The sequence below is a fragment of the Argopecten irradians genome, chromosome 2 (genome assembly GCF_041381155.1).
Source record: "Argopecten irradians isolate NY chromosome 2, Ai_NY, whole genome shotgun sequence".
NCBI lineage: Eukaryota > Metazoa > Mollusca > Bivalvia > Pectinida > Pectinidae > Argopecten > Argopecten irradians.
Window position 1 is genome coordinate 8,316,066 of NC_091135.1, and position 17,034 is coordinate 8,333,099.

General features: G+C 33.6%; 1 protein-coding gene across 1 annotated transcript; it reads left to right on the forward strand.

The window, feature by feature from the left end:
• Positions 1–1,609: 1,609 nt before the first annotated feature.
• Positions 1,610–14,767, forward strand: LOC138314341 (aladin-like). Its single transcript, XM_069254636.1, has 15 exons — positions 1,610–1,835; positions 4,446–4,570; positions 5,089–5,144; positions 5,431–5,522; positions 6,614–6,660; positions 7,147–7,305; positions 7,668–7,751; positions 8,432–8,552; positions 9,057–9,181; positions 9,598–9,658; positions 10,584–10,771; positions 11,124–11,191; positions 11,553–11,625; positions 12,099–12,183; positions 13,867–14,767. The coding sequence occupies exons 1-15, from the start codon at positions 1,713–1,715 to the stop codon at positions 13,999–14,001; spliced, it is 1,542 nt and encodes a 513-aa protein (XP_069110737.1). The 5' UTR covers positions 1,610–1,712; the 3' UTR covers positions 14,002–14,767.
• The last annotated feature ends 2,267 nt before the right edge of the window (positions 14,768–17,034 follow it).

Genomic DNA, 17,034 nt, shown 5'->3' on the forward strand with positions numbered 1-17,034 from the left:
TCCTGCACATTTTTCGTACTTCATTCTAGAAAATTTTCCGCTGCGCGGCGCATTTCCTAAAAGGTTCAAGCACATAATGTCAAACCTTAAATTGTAAAAATTCAATACACACAAACTAGACTAAAAATGTCCATCAAGGGATTCTATGTACTATTTAAAAAAATGTCTCTTAAAAGATCAATTTGTTTATATGTCTTAGCGAGACAATTAATTCATTTTTTTTTCTGTTACACAACAATGTACCGATGGTGTGAAGCCGGTATATTCAGATCGAGTAGGGTTCCATAATGTTATGACGACACAATTATCATTTCTAAATGCAGGTAGCTTTAAATCGAAAAATTACCATGTTAAGAACGCTTTATAATCATTAAACTTTATCGTAAAACTCATCTCAGCCATTTTAAATCGTAATTTTTTTCCCGGGGGAGACCCCCCGGACCCCCCTAACACCGAATTCTCGCGCCTTTGGGCGTTTGCAAATTCATCAAAATGCATCGAAAAACTCATCTAAGCCATTCTAAATTGTAATTTTTTCCCGGGGGAGACCCCCGCACCCCCCAAACACCAAATTTCTCGTGCTTTCGGGCGATCGCAAAATCATCAAAATACATAAAACCAGAGATTTAAATATCATTACTATTTAAATCTCTGATAAAACTCATCCCGGGGGCACCCTCAGACCCCTAATAAAACACCAAAATCTTGCGCCTTCGACGCTCACACGCTAATTTGGCCAATTTGCGTATTCGTTAATTTCCTTTTAGCGACCCCACTGTCTATAAATGTGTACAAGGATTAAATTTAGTGATATATAAAAAATGTACATAAAGCATATATTATATGGTTTGGGAGTTGAATTAATCTCCTCCTGTAGGTGTGGCGGGGGGGGGGGGGGGGGGGGGGGTTACAAAATATTGAGGACCTTTGCCCCCCCCCCCCCCCCCCCCCCCATGACGTTTCATCTTCCTACGCCACTGACCAGGTCCGTCTAAATTGTAGATCCAACCAGTCAAACCGTACACGCTTTCCGGATTATCTGTAATAACCCGTTTTCGTATTATATATTACATTAAAGCGTTTCAGTGATCAAGCACCTGCAGCCGCGAAAGTATTTTTGAAGTTGGTAAACTTCATTGAGTATGTAAGTTGTCTTTGATGATAACGCTCTAATTTATTATAACTTTTTGAATCGTTACGTTTAACATCTCGACATTGTCTATTTTGCCGTGAGATTCTCAATGTCGCCAGAAACTGATATCAAACAAATACAATAGACAAACATGCACATGTAAGCTATCGTCACTGATTGTGGTAAAAAAAAAATATTATAGATCTAGGCTACCAATATCAGTTCTGATTATGTACATGTAAGCAGCCACATGGGTTTGTAATGTGTAATATTGCAAATTCATGTGACTAGACCCTCTATATATGTGTCTGTAGTTTTGTCGTGGGTATTTTAAGAGATCTAGATAACAATGATCAACCATTTGGTTTATTTAAATTTCTGGTATTTTATTACTCTAAAATGTGATAAATATATTCCCAGAATTTTCCAAATTGCTTTTTCCAAGGTTTAGATATATATTATGCATGAATTAAGGTAATATTCTTTTTTTTTCATTCTAGTTGATGAACAATTATTATCAAACGAGAATTTGCTGTTGCATTTTGTAATTGGTCAACGTTGAATTTGAACCACATTCAAAATGAGTGGCAGCATATTTACCATATTCCCACCTGTCCCAGCAGAGGATTCAGTTACACTGTGTGAGCAGAATGGTCAAATGGTCAATGTCCGTTCAGATGGACGTGCGTCTGCTTCAAACAAGGTATAAAATAACATCCGACATAATTATAGCTTATATGACTATAACCGACCAGTACTCTACAAATTAAACAATATAGTATATCATTTACAAGAAAACACACATTTATATAGAGATTGGGAATGGGGCCTTTTATTAAAGAGACAATTCATTCAGGTTAATTCTTTTACATAACCAAGAAGCAAACTATGGCATAAATGTATTGTTCTAATTTCTTATGAAACATATAACATAAAATATTGACAAATTCCACATCAATGTTTAGTATTTTAATTGATACCGTGGTGATTACAAATCGTTGCTCAATACGATTAAGCGGGTACAATATGTACGCTGTACTCATACCCGAGCCAAAGTCACGCATGTTAAACAAATGAACTACATAACCACTGAGGAGGTGATAAAATGATTTTGAGGCAAGATAATTCACCTAATAAGGTAAGCACACTACTGTCAGAGCGATTTGAGCAGTTCTAGATAAAAGTTGCATTACTCTACGAGCAAGGGACAGGGTTCGGCATACAAGAAGTTCGACCACAATGTGTAATGGCGGACAGCGAGCGTGTTTGAACATTTCACACGCATTTCACCACCATGGGCTTTTCTGGCATATCACAGTAAAACCAACTGATCTAATTTCCATGAGAACTTGTTTTTTTTCCGATATATGTACAAATTTTAATGTTCTCTTATAATTAGACTGAATTGTCCCTTTAATTGACTTAAAATGTACTTCAGAATAGGCCCTGCAAATTGGAAAAATAAATTAACTGACGAGTGTGCATCAGCACAATACAAACAAAACAGATATTAACACAATCTCTGTCACATATGTAGATACACATTTTGTCTAACACCAAAAGATGTAATACTGATTTACCTGATGCATTGCACTCATGTCGCTGAGGCTGTATTACATGGCTACCCATGCAATCTAGACTAACTTTGTGATGCCCATGACACTGTGAAAACAAAATTACTATTTTCTCGCTGAATTTTAATACTATTTTCAGAAAATAAGCTGGTTTTTAATGCTGGTAATTGGACTGCATATCATAAATGATTAATCGGTGAGATAATTGGATGGCCTCTTCCAATCGATTATCTTATTTATTATAATCAGATTTATTTGATCTATTAATAAATATAGAAATTAAATTCCAAACACTAAATGAAAGCAATTTCAATAAAGTGGAGTCCTGAATCCATATTCCACCCTTTAGAGATGTCAAAGTGGGAGATCAGGCAATTTGACATTGACTAACATATACATGTGTTGTTTTCGCATATAATTAAAGACACACTGCCAATTTTGTGTCCAAATTCTCCTTATTTAGAGTGCTTATATCTTTCTATAGATAATTACACAATTCCTCATAGACAAGCTCAGGGAATTCATGATAACACAATCACGCATATTGTATGTATGGAAAATTGATTTGCATGCAGTTCAGATTTTCTTTGAAATTTTTCTCAAAATGGTTGGCAATTATAATTGTAAAATTGTATTGGAATATTGAGGTACGAGATAATAATATTATTTCATATGTGGATATGAAGGATATATTATAATCAAAACTCATTTTAGGGAAATTCTACCTGAGGGTCACATATTAATGTACACATAGTAAAACCTGAGGCTTGCTGAGGGTTTTACATTTTGTGATCCAGAGAAGGTAGATCCCTGTATTTCTCGCACCTCGGACAGGGAAATCTCACATGATACCCGGTGCTAGATTTTTCTATCTCGTCCGATCTGTCTGGTACCTTTACGCGAATTTTGGCGGAATTTTACGCCATTCATGTAACAGTCCGCGCATGTGACGTCAAACTCTCGAACCGGTAACGTCACAAGCGTCAGATAATCAATTTTATTAGAAATATGTGCATTCAGTCATTTACCATGAATTGTTTGGTTGTTGTTTTTAATTATGAAAACAGTATGTACCGATAGATCATCGTTTGTCTTTGATATAACCGAACTATAGTTTTATGCAGAATAACTGAAATTGAAGCGCAGATGAAATGGTTAATCGGCTTTGAACCAGGAGACCCAAGACGGGATAGTTTTACACTCTGAACGCGTATATAGATGGGTTTTGCTATATCTTAGAGGCACGAGAAAAAAAAATCTATTACCTTTAAGTGATCGAGATCGGGTTATCTCAGTCTCTGGCTAAGATTTTGTAACATTCCAACCTCAGCTAACGCCTCGGTTGGGATTATGTTACAAAATCTTAGCCCTCGACTGAGATAACCTGATCTCGATCACTTACAGGTAACAGATTTTATTAAGCCATCATATCCACATATGAAGAACGAGCCTTTAATATTTTACATGGATTGCAATCAATACAAAAACACAGATGTGCTTTAAATTTGTCTGTTGTCATGTGGGATGGGTAATGACAGAAAACATGAATTGGTAATTCTGCTTTATATTAATTATCTGCAATTCAAACGTTTTCACGACAATATATTTTCATGATTTTTTTTATTGCATGCGAAAAATACAAAGTTTAATTGCACATCAAAATAAGGTTTTTGCTAATGATTTGTATTCAAATTTTTACTTTTGCTAATGATTTGTATTCAAATTTTTACTTTTTCAAGCTTCCTGGTTACCCAGTTGTTACTATTCCAAAAGACACTACCAAAAGTTTATCACAGCGAGAGAATGCCAAATCGGCCTTTCTGTCTCATGATGAAACTGTCTGGAAAAGAGCCATGCATGCTTGGTGAGGAAATCCATATAATTAGAAACCCACTGTCTATAAAAATAACACTATTTCTATCTGGCTTTTAATTATCTATATTAAAGTAACCAAACTCACAGTAAGGCAAGACTATCATAAATAGGGTGTTTTCTTATCTATCAGCAGCAGAAACATTAATTGTGTCCGCTAAATATTGATTTGTTTTTGACAAATTATTGTTAATCACCTCCTATTGTTCTGAAACTATGCCAAGTTACTTTTTTCTCTTCATCTACAACACATATATATGTATACATACTTTTAAGAAATTAAAATGGAATCAGATTGATGGAGAAATATTTGTTCTGTATGTTTTTTTTTGTCAAATAGACTTAAACATTGTTTCATTATTTATAAAGTGGGATAAACAAGAAAAATAATCATGCATAAATCTTTAATAATTTAACCCTAGTGGTGCTGAATTGTTCTGTATGGAGATATAATATATATGATATTGACAAAGAAATATAAGATTTACAGGTCAAGTGATATTTTTACAGGTATGAGATTGGGCTGTCAGGTGTTTTTGAAGAAATAGTCAACAGTCAAGATGAAGGTAAGTACAATATCATTACATGTCTAATCTGTATATTATAACAGGTACTGTACAGTCAGTGTACAGGTAGACTGAACACATACCGTACCTGTATGGTATACACGTACATATACCCAGGGAGTGGTGTAATCCTTGTAGAGAGAAAACTAAAATAAAAATAAATGACTGCCTTTCTCTTCGATACGGCAGGAGAACATCTAACAAACCATTGTTGAAGTCTGATACTTCATTATTTATTTTAAATCTCAATTGCATTGCTTAATGTAACATTTTTTCCATACCTTAGTTCCAAATTGGGCTGCAACCATGGCCAAGTCAACTCTGACGTTCGTGAGAGGAACAAACTCTCTACATGGATCACTATTCCCCCATTTATCAGTGAGTATGATTATTTTAGATTAGACAAATTGAACATTATCAGGCTTTGAGAGGATCAGCAAAATACAATTATTGAACTTCTTTTGCTTAATTAGATATTACTCAAAGACCCTAATAAATTGAAGCATATCTTGTTGGTCTAAATTTAACTTTTTGATTGTATAGTCTAGTACACCTAGCATATTCTACCCAATAAGGTCACTTGGAAAGAAGGCCAGCAAAGGGCACTTAACAAGATAAAATTTGACATGAATCAATTTGCGAAAGAAATCATGTAAAGAAACCAATGATTTCCATATTATCAATCTGCATTAAAAAAAAAGATATTGAGATAAATCAAATGGAGGCTTTCAAAAAAAGGTTAGAGGGTGTTTGTTAGGTTGAATACCGTAACTTACAATAATTCATACCAGAGAATGGACATTACTCCAGACATTCAATTTTAAGATTCACTATGTGAAAGTTTTTTAGCTACCAAAATGGGATCCCCTTTTTTAACCAGTTTTCACCAGTATTGGAGGAACTGGGTCCCTTATTCGGGCCCCAGATTCTACTGTAGGAAAATCCCTGTGAAGCATATGTTGTTGGTCTAAATTTAACTTTTTGACTGTATAGTCTAGTACTCCTAACATATTCTACCCAATAAGGTACACTTGGACAGAAGCAGAGGGCACTTAACAAGACAAAATTGGACATAAATCAATATCAAAGAAATCATATAAAGAAACCAATGATTTCCATATTATGGATCTGCATTAAAAAAAAGATATTGAGATAAATTAAATGGAGGCTTTCAAAAAAAGGGTTAGAGGGTGTTTATTAGGTTGAATACCATAACTTGAATATGGTTATTCTATTTTTCTGTCATGGTCTTGCCAACATGAGTTAACATAACTCAACTGTACAGTAACAGCCACCTAAATGTAGATCCCCTTCTTAGTAAGACCACTTTCACCACCCAAAGGACCTATTTTGACATACTCTGACCTCTGTGTAAAAATTAAACCACTATGTGGAAAAAAAAGGTTTATAAGTAGCACTGATTTATAATAGGATTTTTATTTAAGATGTCTTATGTATTTATTTTTCAGATGTCAAACGAAGATATAATTAAAAAGTTTTCCCATATAGTGGAATGGTAAGATTATTATTTTTGGAAGTGAAATTAAGAAATGTGTGAATGGACATTGTTTCTGAGTTTTTATATGATGTTATATTAGCATATGGTAAATTATAAACTTATATAAAAGATTTTCACAGCCTCAATATTGTGTATTTGAAAATAGATAGCTATGATTTTACATATTTCAATAGCTGTATAAACATATTACCATCAGTATTCATAAATTGCATGCAATCAGTAAAGAAGTAAGAATATTCTTGTGTGGAGGGGACAGTTGTGTCGCTCATTTAAGTTATTAGTTATAAGGTGTCTGACATTTCTGCCTCTAAATCAATCGCTTCATGTTTGACTCGGGTTTTAGGCTAACATTGTTAATCAGTTGCTAGGTACTGATGTGACTACAGGATATTTAGAAACCCCTTTCACACGTCTTACAAAACTGGTGTATCTGAAATTACCACAACATTTTATATCACTTAAACACATTTTCCAATGTTGCAGGGGTTCAAGCCCAGTAAGAGCATTTGCCTGGCACCCTCACACAACCAAATTTGCATATGCAATGGAGGACGATTCCATCAAAGTTCACATGGCACGCAATGAACTTGTTCCCACTTTAAAACACAAACTTCAGAAAAATGTTTCTGATTTAGCTTGGAGGTAAGATTTCATTTTCTCTATAGTTAGTCAAGATTCTTTGCAATAATGGTATTAAATTAATCAGACTGTGTTCTCATTTCATGTGTGTAAAAAAAATAAATTTCATCAGTAATTGACATGTAATGAGTAACAGTCCTTTTGAGGAAGGATATTTTTGCTTATATATTTTTTGAAATGATATGACTCAGGTACATGTATACTATTTACTATTCTAATGAGCTAAAGTTTGCATTACAGTGTAAACTCTTTATGTGTAAATAAATTTAGCTGTTTATGAATGTTTACATGTATATTATTTATATCTTTAGGTTAGCTATATATCTATTTTATAACAAGCTGTGTATAACCTGTAATACTTACAGGCCTCAGTCAGCATCTGTGTTAGCTGTGGCATGTCAGTCCTGTATCCTCATCTGGCAGGTGGAACCAACATCCCTCGCAACTCGGTATGTGCTGCAAGATCATAATGGTCTGAAAAATGGGAGAAATGCTCTAATGTCAAGGACAAGAGACTTGCTTCAACAATACTTACTAGAGTTTCTTTTTGTTATTTTTTTTGTTCTTCCTTCTATCTCTCCTATTTTTCTACGCTCTTTCTCCTTTGTTGCTCATCACCATAAGATTACCTCAGTTACACTGCTATTTTGACAAATCAGCATATTTTGAATACGAATTAGGTAACTGTAACCAGAAAATGTTGATATTTCATATCCCTCCTTATTTCTTGTACCAGAAAACTTCCTATTTAGGCTAAAGATCAGTTCAGTTGATGTGGGGTATCATGTATCATGTATGAAAGAAATAGGTCATTAACATTGCATAAAGGAAAAAGTCTATTTGGACTCTATTTCTTACCTGTATTATTTCAGATACATGTACTTCATACATTTTTTTTTTGAATCATAGGTTCATCTAGGCAATGTATTGATGTCAATTAGTGTTAGGTCACTACCTTACATTTACATTTCTTTTATATTTTGACCATAAACTACCAGAAAAAGAAAAAAATACTATTTAATACCTTCTTCACTAACAAAGATCTATTTGAATTGTAGTATCAATTAAATTATCTTTTTATTGAAGAGTTAAACATTAAAATTTTCACATGTTCACGTTTCCATTTAAGGCCATCCACCAGTTCAGTACAAGTGTTACAACAAAGTAATCATGCACCAGTCACGTCACTGTCCTGGGACCCTAATGGATGTATCCTATTATCTGCCTCACCAGTGGACACAGCTATCCTGGTCAGTCAAATGTTTTATGTTCAATAATGATCAGTAAAATGGATTATGTGATATAATCCTTGTCAGACAATGTTCTATCAGCAGTGGTAAACATCTTCATAATTTATTATGCCTACATGTGATATTTATATTATGGGAAATTGTATATTATGTGTATCTTATGTGTTTTTTGTTAAATAACAATCCTTGTTAATCATATTCTTATTAATTAATTAATGCTATATTGCTGATGTAAAATTAGCATCACACAAAAATATTGGTACATGTTATTTGATTTTTTACATGTCAGATAGTATCTGTTAGTTTCGAATCATTCACTTCTGTAATTTCAAAATTTTCTAGTCTGATTCTCTGAAGCGTTTTGTTTTTGGAGATGAATTACATGGTGAAGACTTTGCATTTGAAATGACCAGATCAGTAAGTCTTTTGTCTCCATATTTTCAAATAAAATTCAGTTCTTAAATATGTAATGCCTTTAACATGTGTTTTCACTGTTTTTGTTAGGCCTGGGACGTTCCCATGGAAACCTGTATTCCCCTGAGGCGAGGCGGTGGTGGAGGCGTTTCTATGGTTTCTTGGTCGCCAGATGGCAGCAAAGTCTTCACAGCTACTCCTTCAAATGTGTTCAGGTAGGTTCAACTAAATGTCACTCAATACCCATCTTTGACGTCCATATATATTAAATGGTCATTTTAAAAAACCTATGTGATATGATTCAATCTCTGTTTTATAAGAATTCATTGTAGTTACCTAGAATATCTAACAACACCTGATCAGGTATTATGTTCTGGTAATATTTTAGTATTGACAACTAAATAATCACTAGAACTTTTATTAAAAATGAAAGTTTCGTGATATTTGCATAATCTGCATAAGATCAATATCTTAATAAAATCGCTATATGTTAAGAGAATATAAGTGTTATATTGAATGAAAACACAAATGCTTACATGCATCCTGACACTTGCAGCAATATAAATTATTTTATCGAAAGTTTAGTAGGAAATAGAATATAAGGTATATAACATCTTTAATGCCTTGACAGAGTATGGGAAACTACAAGATGGAGTTGTGAGAAGTGGACGAAGTGTCTTGGACGCTGTACGGTATGTGGGACTTTTATTGTTCTTTACAGTTACTTTAGCTAAACATTACAATGGAAAAATTAAATGTAAAAGATGTTACAGACCAATGTCTGTCCCATATTATTGTATTTATTCATTCAAACTTTGGGACATTTATTTTTTATGAAGGCAGACTTGGTATATAATCCTGTTCGAATGTTGTTAAAGATGCTGCACTACCGACAAATGGTATTTTTTTCACCATCAAAAACAGCAACAGACGATTTAGTATTTTTCTTCAGTTACAAAAGTTACTTACTTTACACCATTACCACCATTGAAAAGTTTGAGCTTCTGATTTTATTTTAAGTTAAAAATAATTAATTGCATCCCGAAAAAATTCCTTGGCACTATATCCTATATGGAATGAAGTACTGATTGCGCATGTACCAAAGGCAAAATGAATTATTTTACATCATTTTTTTTGTTAATTAGACATATATATACATGATTAAACACCAATTATTGTTCAAATGATGAATATCATTTATGCTCTGTCGGCGGTGGAGCATCTTTAATCAATCAAAATCCTACATTTAATACGTTGCTTTACATATCCAAGTTAAATGTATATGAAGAAAAAATCCATTCATTGACAAAAGCTTTTCACTCATTATAGAATGTATGTTTCCATGTTACATAGGCAGATTTTGCAGTCTATTTAGCGCTGTAAACCTTTTTATTTTTGCATAAACAACACATTTAACATATCAATGGCACTTACTGACAATCAAGCATTTAAATTCAAATTTGTACAAATATTTGCATCATATTTTAATTTGCGTTTTAGTTCCCTTTTGAAATTACATAGAAATTTGTTTCTTGTTGAAAAAAGGGGTTTACTTATTTTAAGTAGATTAATATTGGAATAATGAATTAGTAAAGCTATACATCTACATTCCTACAGGCAGCATGCTGGAGTCCAGATGGAAGTGTACTGTTGTTTACCACAGAGCGGGAACCAATCATATACTCCCTTACATTTTCCACATCTCGGAATGATAGAGGTACCGTGATTGGTGGGTCCCAGTCAGCTGTGGCCTCAGTGGACCTATCAGAAGTGGAGGTGAAAACAGAAGACAATGAAGATGTCGAGTGAGTGTGTAACAGTTACGAATTAAAGAATTAAGCTTTTACCTCTGCCTCGGTATATTCTTCCCTTAGGTGAAATCGTTGGTAAGCTTAGTTTAGCTAATGGTATTGAATATATTTTTCATGAAAATTGAAGCTAAGAGGACTCCAGCTATCCGCATAATGGTTATTCAAATAATTTGATTATTTGCATATTTGTCCCCTATCTATATACCTTGTTGTGTATTCCGACATGTTGTTTCTGGACATTTCTTAACCTCTGAATAGATCTAACTGTAGGCATGAAAGTGATGAAATAGCAAAGTCCAACAATTTATTATTCAATTGAAAAATCTGTTTTTTTATCTCTCGACAGCATTGGAGGTCTTGTTCATAATATGGTATGGGATTCAACTGGAGAAAGGCTTGCTGTACTTTTAGGTGGTAAGTGAATGTATTCATGATAGGACAATTGAATCACATTAATGTCTGCACTTCAAAATATACATTGAGGAAGCATCATCTAATTACTGCACAGTTAGTCAACTATTATTACGGCGGAATAATCTTACATAGGTTTACACAGGGAATCTTGCATTTGCGTGATGTTATTAGTGAACTTCTAATTTTTGTTTTGGAAATGCAGCGAGTCTATCATATGACAAATACATCATTAAATATGATAGTTAATTACTGATTATATTATAATTGTTTGTTATAAATGTTTTTCAAATGCAGTCTTCTATCTTTCTTTTTACGTATTTAAACTTTTCATATTTAATGTAAATCAATACTTTTCTTTCAGGAGATAAAAACACCAAACGCATGGTGGTTCTGTTCCGGACTAAAGTGTCTCCAATGCTTGAAGTAACACCTTGGTAGGTTGACACTGTATATGTTTAATCTTTGATGTAGATACATGTATAATCTTTACAAAAACTGTCCATACTTCATTTTGAATAATACACCTAGGCATATTCTATCTGTTTATAAACTCTGTTCTTTATGCTATACATTTTTTACTATGAAATATTATTTGTGTAGAAATGTTTGCTGTTTTCATGGTAGGCATGGAACCACAACTATAAATAACACAAAACTCACAAAATAATTGAGTTCCCAGTTAACTTATATTGTTATACAGTATCAAATCATGAATTTTGATATTTACCTAAACACAAATCTTGGTATGATTAAGTGTCATAAAATTATTTCATCTCTTTTCAGTGAATGCTATGTATCACTGTGTAGAAATATTTGTTGGTTTCGATGTAGTCATGGAAACACAAATATCAATAACACAAAATCTTCTGAATAAAAATAAATTTTGAATTTTTTGTTTTCTATTTAGTGGTTATGTAAGAGGAGATAACTGCGCCATCCCCTACCACCTCTCATTCCAGCCAAGCTACGATAATGGTGCACTTCTTACAGTGGTATGTATGGAGTCTGAAAGTAACAACATTAATAAAATTATTCTCATATCACTTCTAGTATCCTAAATGGTACAGGTAGTACAAAATAATTGCCTCATATCACTTCTAGTATCCTAAATGGTACATGTAGTACAAAATAATTGTCTCATATCACTTCTAGTATCCTAAATGGTACATGTAGTACAAAATAATTGTCTCATATCACTTCTAGTATCCTAAATGGTACATGTAGTACAAAATAATTGTCTCATATCACTTCTAGTATCCTAAATGGTACATGTAGTACAAAATAATTGTCTCATATCACTTCTAGTATCCTAAATGGTACATGTAGTACAAAATAATTGTCTCATATCACTTCTAGTATCCTAAATGGCACATGTAGTACAAAATAATTGTCTCATATCACTTCTAGTATCCTAAATGGTACATGTAGTACGTTCAAAATAATTGTCTCATATCACTTCTAGTATCCTAAATGGTACATGTAGTACAAAATAATTGTCTCATATCACTTCTAGTATCCTAAATGGTACATGTAGTACAAAATAATTGTCTCATATCACTTCTAGTATCCTAAATGGTACATGTAGTACAAAATAATTGTCTCATATCACTTCTAGTATCCTAAATGGTACATGTAGTACGTTCAAAATAATTGTCTCATATCACTTCTAGTATCCTAAATGGTACATGTAGTACAAAATAATTGTCTCATATCACTTCTAGTATCCTAAATGGTACATGTAGTACGTACAAAATAATTGTCTCACATTTCAAACATAGCATGATGTTGTGTTAGTAAATGCTATATTGGTTTTGATTAATCAACGATTTTGAAACAATATAAATTCAAAACTTCTTGTCCTTTAGTAATGTAGACTTACATACAAAAACTGATACTGTTAATAAAACAGAGAAACAGGTGATAAATAAATACATACAGAGGTTTGTATATGCATAACTTTTATCAGGTTCATAAAAATCATTTATCATAGTAGACTAGTGGTGTTCCGATTAATCAAGTTCGTCGAGTATCGTTGGTTTGAGGTGTTTTATCAATTAATCGAGTAAGAAATCTGTAATCGAGTTTCGTCGGAATTTTCCGACACTATGATAACCAAAGTATAAAGTTAGCTGATCAGTAAATAATGCAAAAAAATCATAGCCAACTTGTTAAACTCATTCCCTTGTGTGTGATTGTCACTCATATCATTTCAAATTTTAATGGTCTAGACGAATTGCATAAGCACTAAGTAGTAATGTAAACGTTCAGATGAGCTTGATTTGTGAAGAAAATTAGTGACATGAAAACATGGCAGCACAGATAGGCCTCGCGATCGTAAGCCTTTGAAGGAAATTTTATATGAGACAATTTTAATCGAGTTTATACATCAAGGAAAAAAATAATCAATTTTAATCGATCATTGATTGGTTAGATAAAACTGATGATCGACCATGAAATTTTAACTGATTCCTAACACTATAGTAGACCTGAATTAAAATTTCTCTATGTAGAAAGGGGAAAAGGGGAAAATTAGATTTATGTGTAGAAAGGGGAAAAGTGAAGACATTTCATTGGTTTTGAGTAGACCTAAATGAAACATTTATATGTTGAACTTTATATTTTGAAATAAGTATTCTAAACTGTCCATGTGCACTTTTGCCTTTTGTATATTGTAGGTATGGTCTACAGGTAGTGTGGCGTATGTTCCTCTGTACTTTGTTGCCAGTGATGTCGTGGAGTACCACAGATTCCAACAAAATGCTCCGATGTTAAATGGACAAATACTCTCTCCAATACACTCGGTGTCTTGATACACAATTGGGTTGTTCATAAACCACAAAGTTTCTTGGAGATGTTAATTTGACTGTGGCAATCGTACTTAGTACGTGTGTATATGTGCAATGTAAGTTTCAAGTTACATATCCAAATGTTCCGAAAATTTATGCATATTGATTCAAAGGTAACTTGGATGAAAAATGTATCCATTCCCACCAAACTCATGGTGTAATATGTACTAGCTGACAATTATCTTCTAAAGTTGGTGTTAATGTATTGAATTTACATTTCAGTCATGATCTATATTATTAACTACAATATATTTGTAAGTTAAAGGATAGCACTATTCTTTATGATTGAATTGAAATTGACTATAAATTGGATATTGAAACATTCTGTAATATTATTAATATCATAATATATTATGTTGATTGTGAAATGAAATTTATTTCATTTAACTGCTTTTACGAAAGGTAATTGATCATGACTCTACTACATGGAATTATTGCATGAACTAAAAAGTGCTATTGTAGAGTGTGATAAATATTTATATCTTTGCATATAAAAGGATTATTTTCAAGGAGTATTTAAAACATACATAATGATAGAAAGGATCTTGCTATATTAATATTTCATTCATGTATTTGTCTATAGAGGGTATACATGTAATGTTGAGTACATGCATATTTATGTTACATTAGTGCTTGATATCAGCGAAGGAAGAATGTTATATATATACTCTTTTGAAGGGTGAATATGTTTGAAAAACGAAAACGAAATATTTTCAATGTTGAGTAAAATGTGATAAAAATTATGTATGACTTGAAAATTTCTTTAGAAACTGATCGCCTGGATATAACTTGAACTATTACCAAAGTGGACAACTAATACTCCTGCTGCACAAATTCAGCAATTACTCCATTAATAGGGGACATTGCAGAACCTTATATAGTTTACTCAACTCTCCTTTATGTCGGGGTTCTGTGTACCAAATTTTATCAAAATCTGTCAAGTTGTTTAAGAGGAGTTCGTGGACAAATTTGTGTCTACATACATACAGATGGACGGGTGGAGAATAGTGTAAATCATCAACTAACAATTTGCTTCATTTCTGTGTATCATTTAGTGCCTTATGGTCGGGGTAAGGCTGAAGATTTATTTAACACTTCATCTGTAGATAACCAATCAGTCTTGTATTCGTCATCACCGGTCTGTAAGTCCTTTAGCACTGTACAGTGTGAAAAGCAGTGCAATGTCTGAAACACTCAAAGTATCTTACTTTTATTGGTGTTTACCACCATTGTAAGCTTCCAATATAAAGATATTATAATAAACATCCATGTCTATAATCGGACAATATATCTATATCAGTCAACTTGCAGAGGCACATTTACAACTTGTGTCGAAATCATACCATCATGCTGAATGTTTTTTGATAATTCATTAATTTTGTACTTCTACTGTTAAATATCATAACACACATCACCCTGGATTACTTGCCTCCCCATGGCTCCTGTATTTGACATATGCTTTACAAATCATTCAAACCATCTAAATCGCCTACTAAAGTACTGTACCGTCTGCTTGCCCTTGTCATCTAGCAAGCAAACACTATTGATGTAAATTCAGAACCAGGTAACAACAGCACCAAGTACTTGTGTGGTACATGTGATAACACCGTTAACTGGAACCTTAGGGGTAACCAGTGTTGCCACATCAACTGCTAAAACGTCCATACTGAAATGTATGAGGAACTGAATATGGTGTTAGCTGGCACTGTATTACATGGATAGCTATCCAAGCTATTTTTTGTTTGATCTTCATGGCATGAGCACCTGCAACCACTTTCATACACTGCCTGGTCTTGGTGACATGGGTCCATCTGTGGTCTACATTAGCATGGTGTTGTTGCCCATACACCACTTCACATCTCTACTTGGTCTCAACTGTTTGGTGACAAAATATCCGGTATTTTAAAAGAAATATAGATTATATTTATATAGGAAAGAGCTACAATCATCCTTTCCAATGGAAAAGTTATGGTGAAAAAAATAGAGCAATTACATGAAATTTATGAGTATCGTGTTCCCTGATGGATATGTCCTGGGCACAATTGGTCTGTTTGTAGGTAGCGACAACGACGCCAAAATTACCGATAAAAAGCCGATAGGTGTATAACCATGACACGTTGAGTAGTGGAAATTAAGCTACCTTTCTAGATTAAAAACAAAAAAGAACTGTCGTCTAATTATTTTTTTTTCAAAATCACTCTCGCCATCACTTATATATCAACAGGCTGAGGGCACCGATTTATCAACCGACTCCGTTGAAAAAAGAAACCGACGCCAAAATAATTTCCAATGAAAAGTTTTGTATGCAGTGACCTCCAAACGTGTCAAAGAAGACCCTAATTTGAGTAAAAGAACAATAAAAGAATGGAAAAATATGGAGTCTGCAGAGATATCATATTTCCCCGACACTAGACATGGTTTATTTGGAAACTTTGTCATGTGGATCTTAAAAATTAAAGATGGTGCCAGGGTATATTAAAGAACATTTGACATCCGATGGGAATTTTGAGGTTTATTTGTTTGTTTGTTTGATTATTTTAACGTCCTATTAACAGGCAGGGTCATGTAAGGACTGCCTCCCATGTATGCAGTGTGTAGAGTGTATGAAGTGCGGGGCGCGTGTTTTGGGAGCCTATCAACACTCTGCCGATCTTATACGATGCAAAATACAAAATGTGTCTTCTTGTATAGTGGAACTGTTGCCCTTTTTATAGTGCTATATCACTGAAGTATGCTGCCGAAAACACCAAACAACACACTCCATTCGGTCACATTATACTGACAACGGGCGAACGAGTCGTACCACTCCCTGTATGCTGAATGCTAAGCAGCAGAAACTACCACTTTATAGTTTTGGTTTGTTTAGTTTTCCTATTAACAGCCATTCATGTAGGACGTGCCAGGTTTGTTGTGTGGAGGAAACGGAGTACCCGGAAAAAACACACCGGCCAGCGTCAGTACCTGCAACTGCCCCACATAGGATTCGAACCCGCATCC

Excerpts from the sequence above, each read along its gene's own strand:
- LOC138314341 (XM_069254636.1), top strand. The coding sequence starts at position 1,713 with ATGAGTGGCAGCATATTTACCATATTCCCACCTGTCCCAGCAGAGGAT. Across the intron at positions 5,145-5,430 it reads AGTCAACAGTCAAGATGAAG|TTCCAAATTGGGCTGCAACC; the intron begins GTAAGTACAATA and ends TCCATACCTTAG. Across the intron at positions 5,523-6,613 it reads CACTATTCCCCCATTTATCA|ATGTCAAACGAAGATATAAT; the intron begins GTGAGTATGATT and ends TTTATTTTTCAG.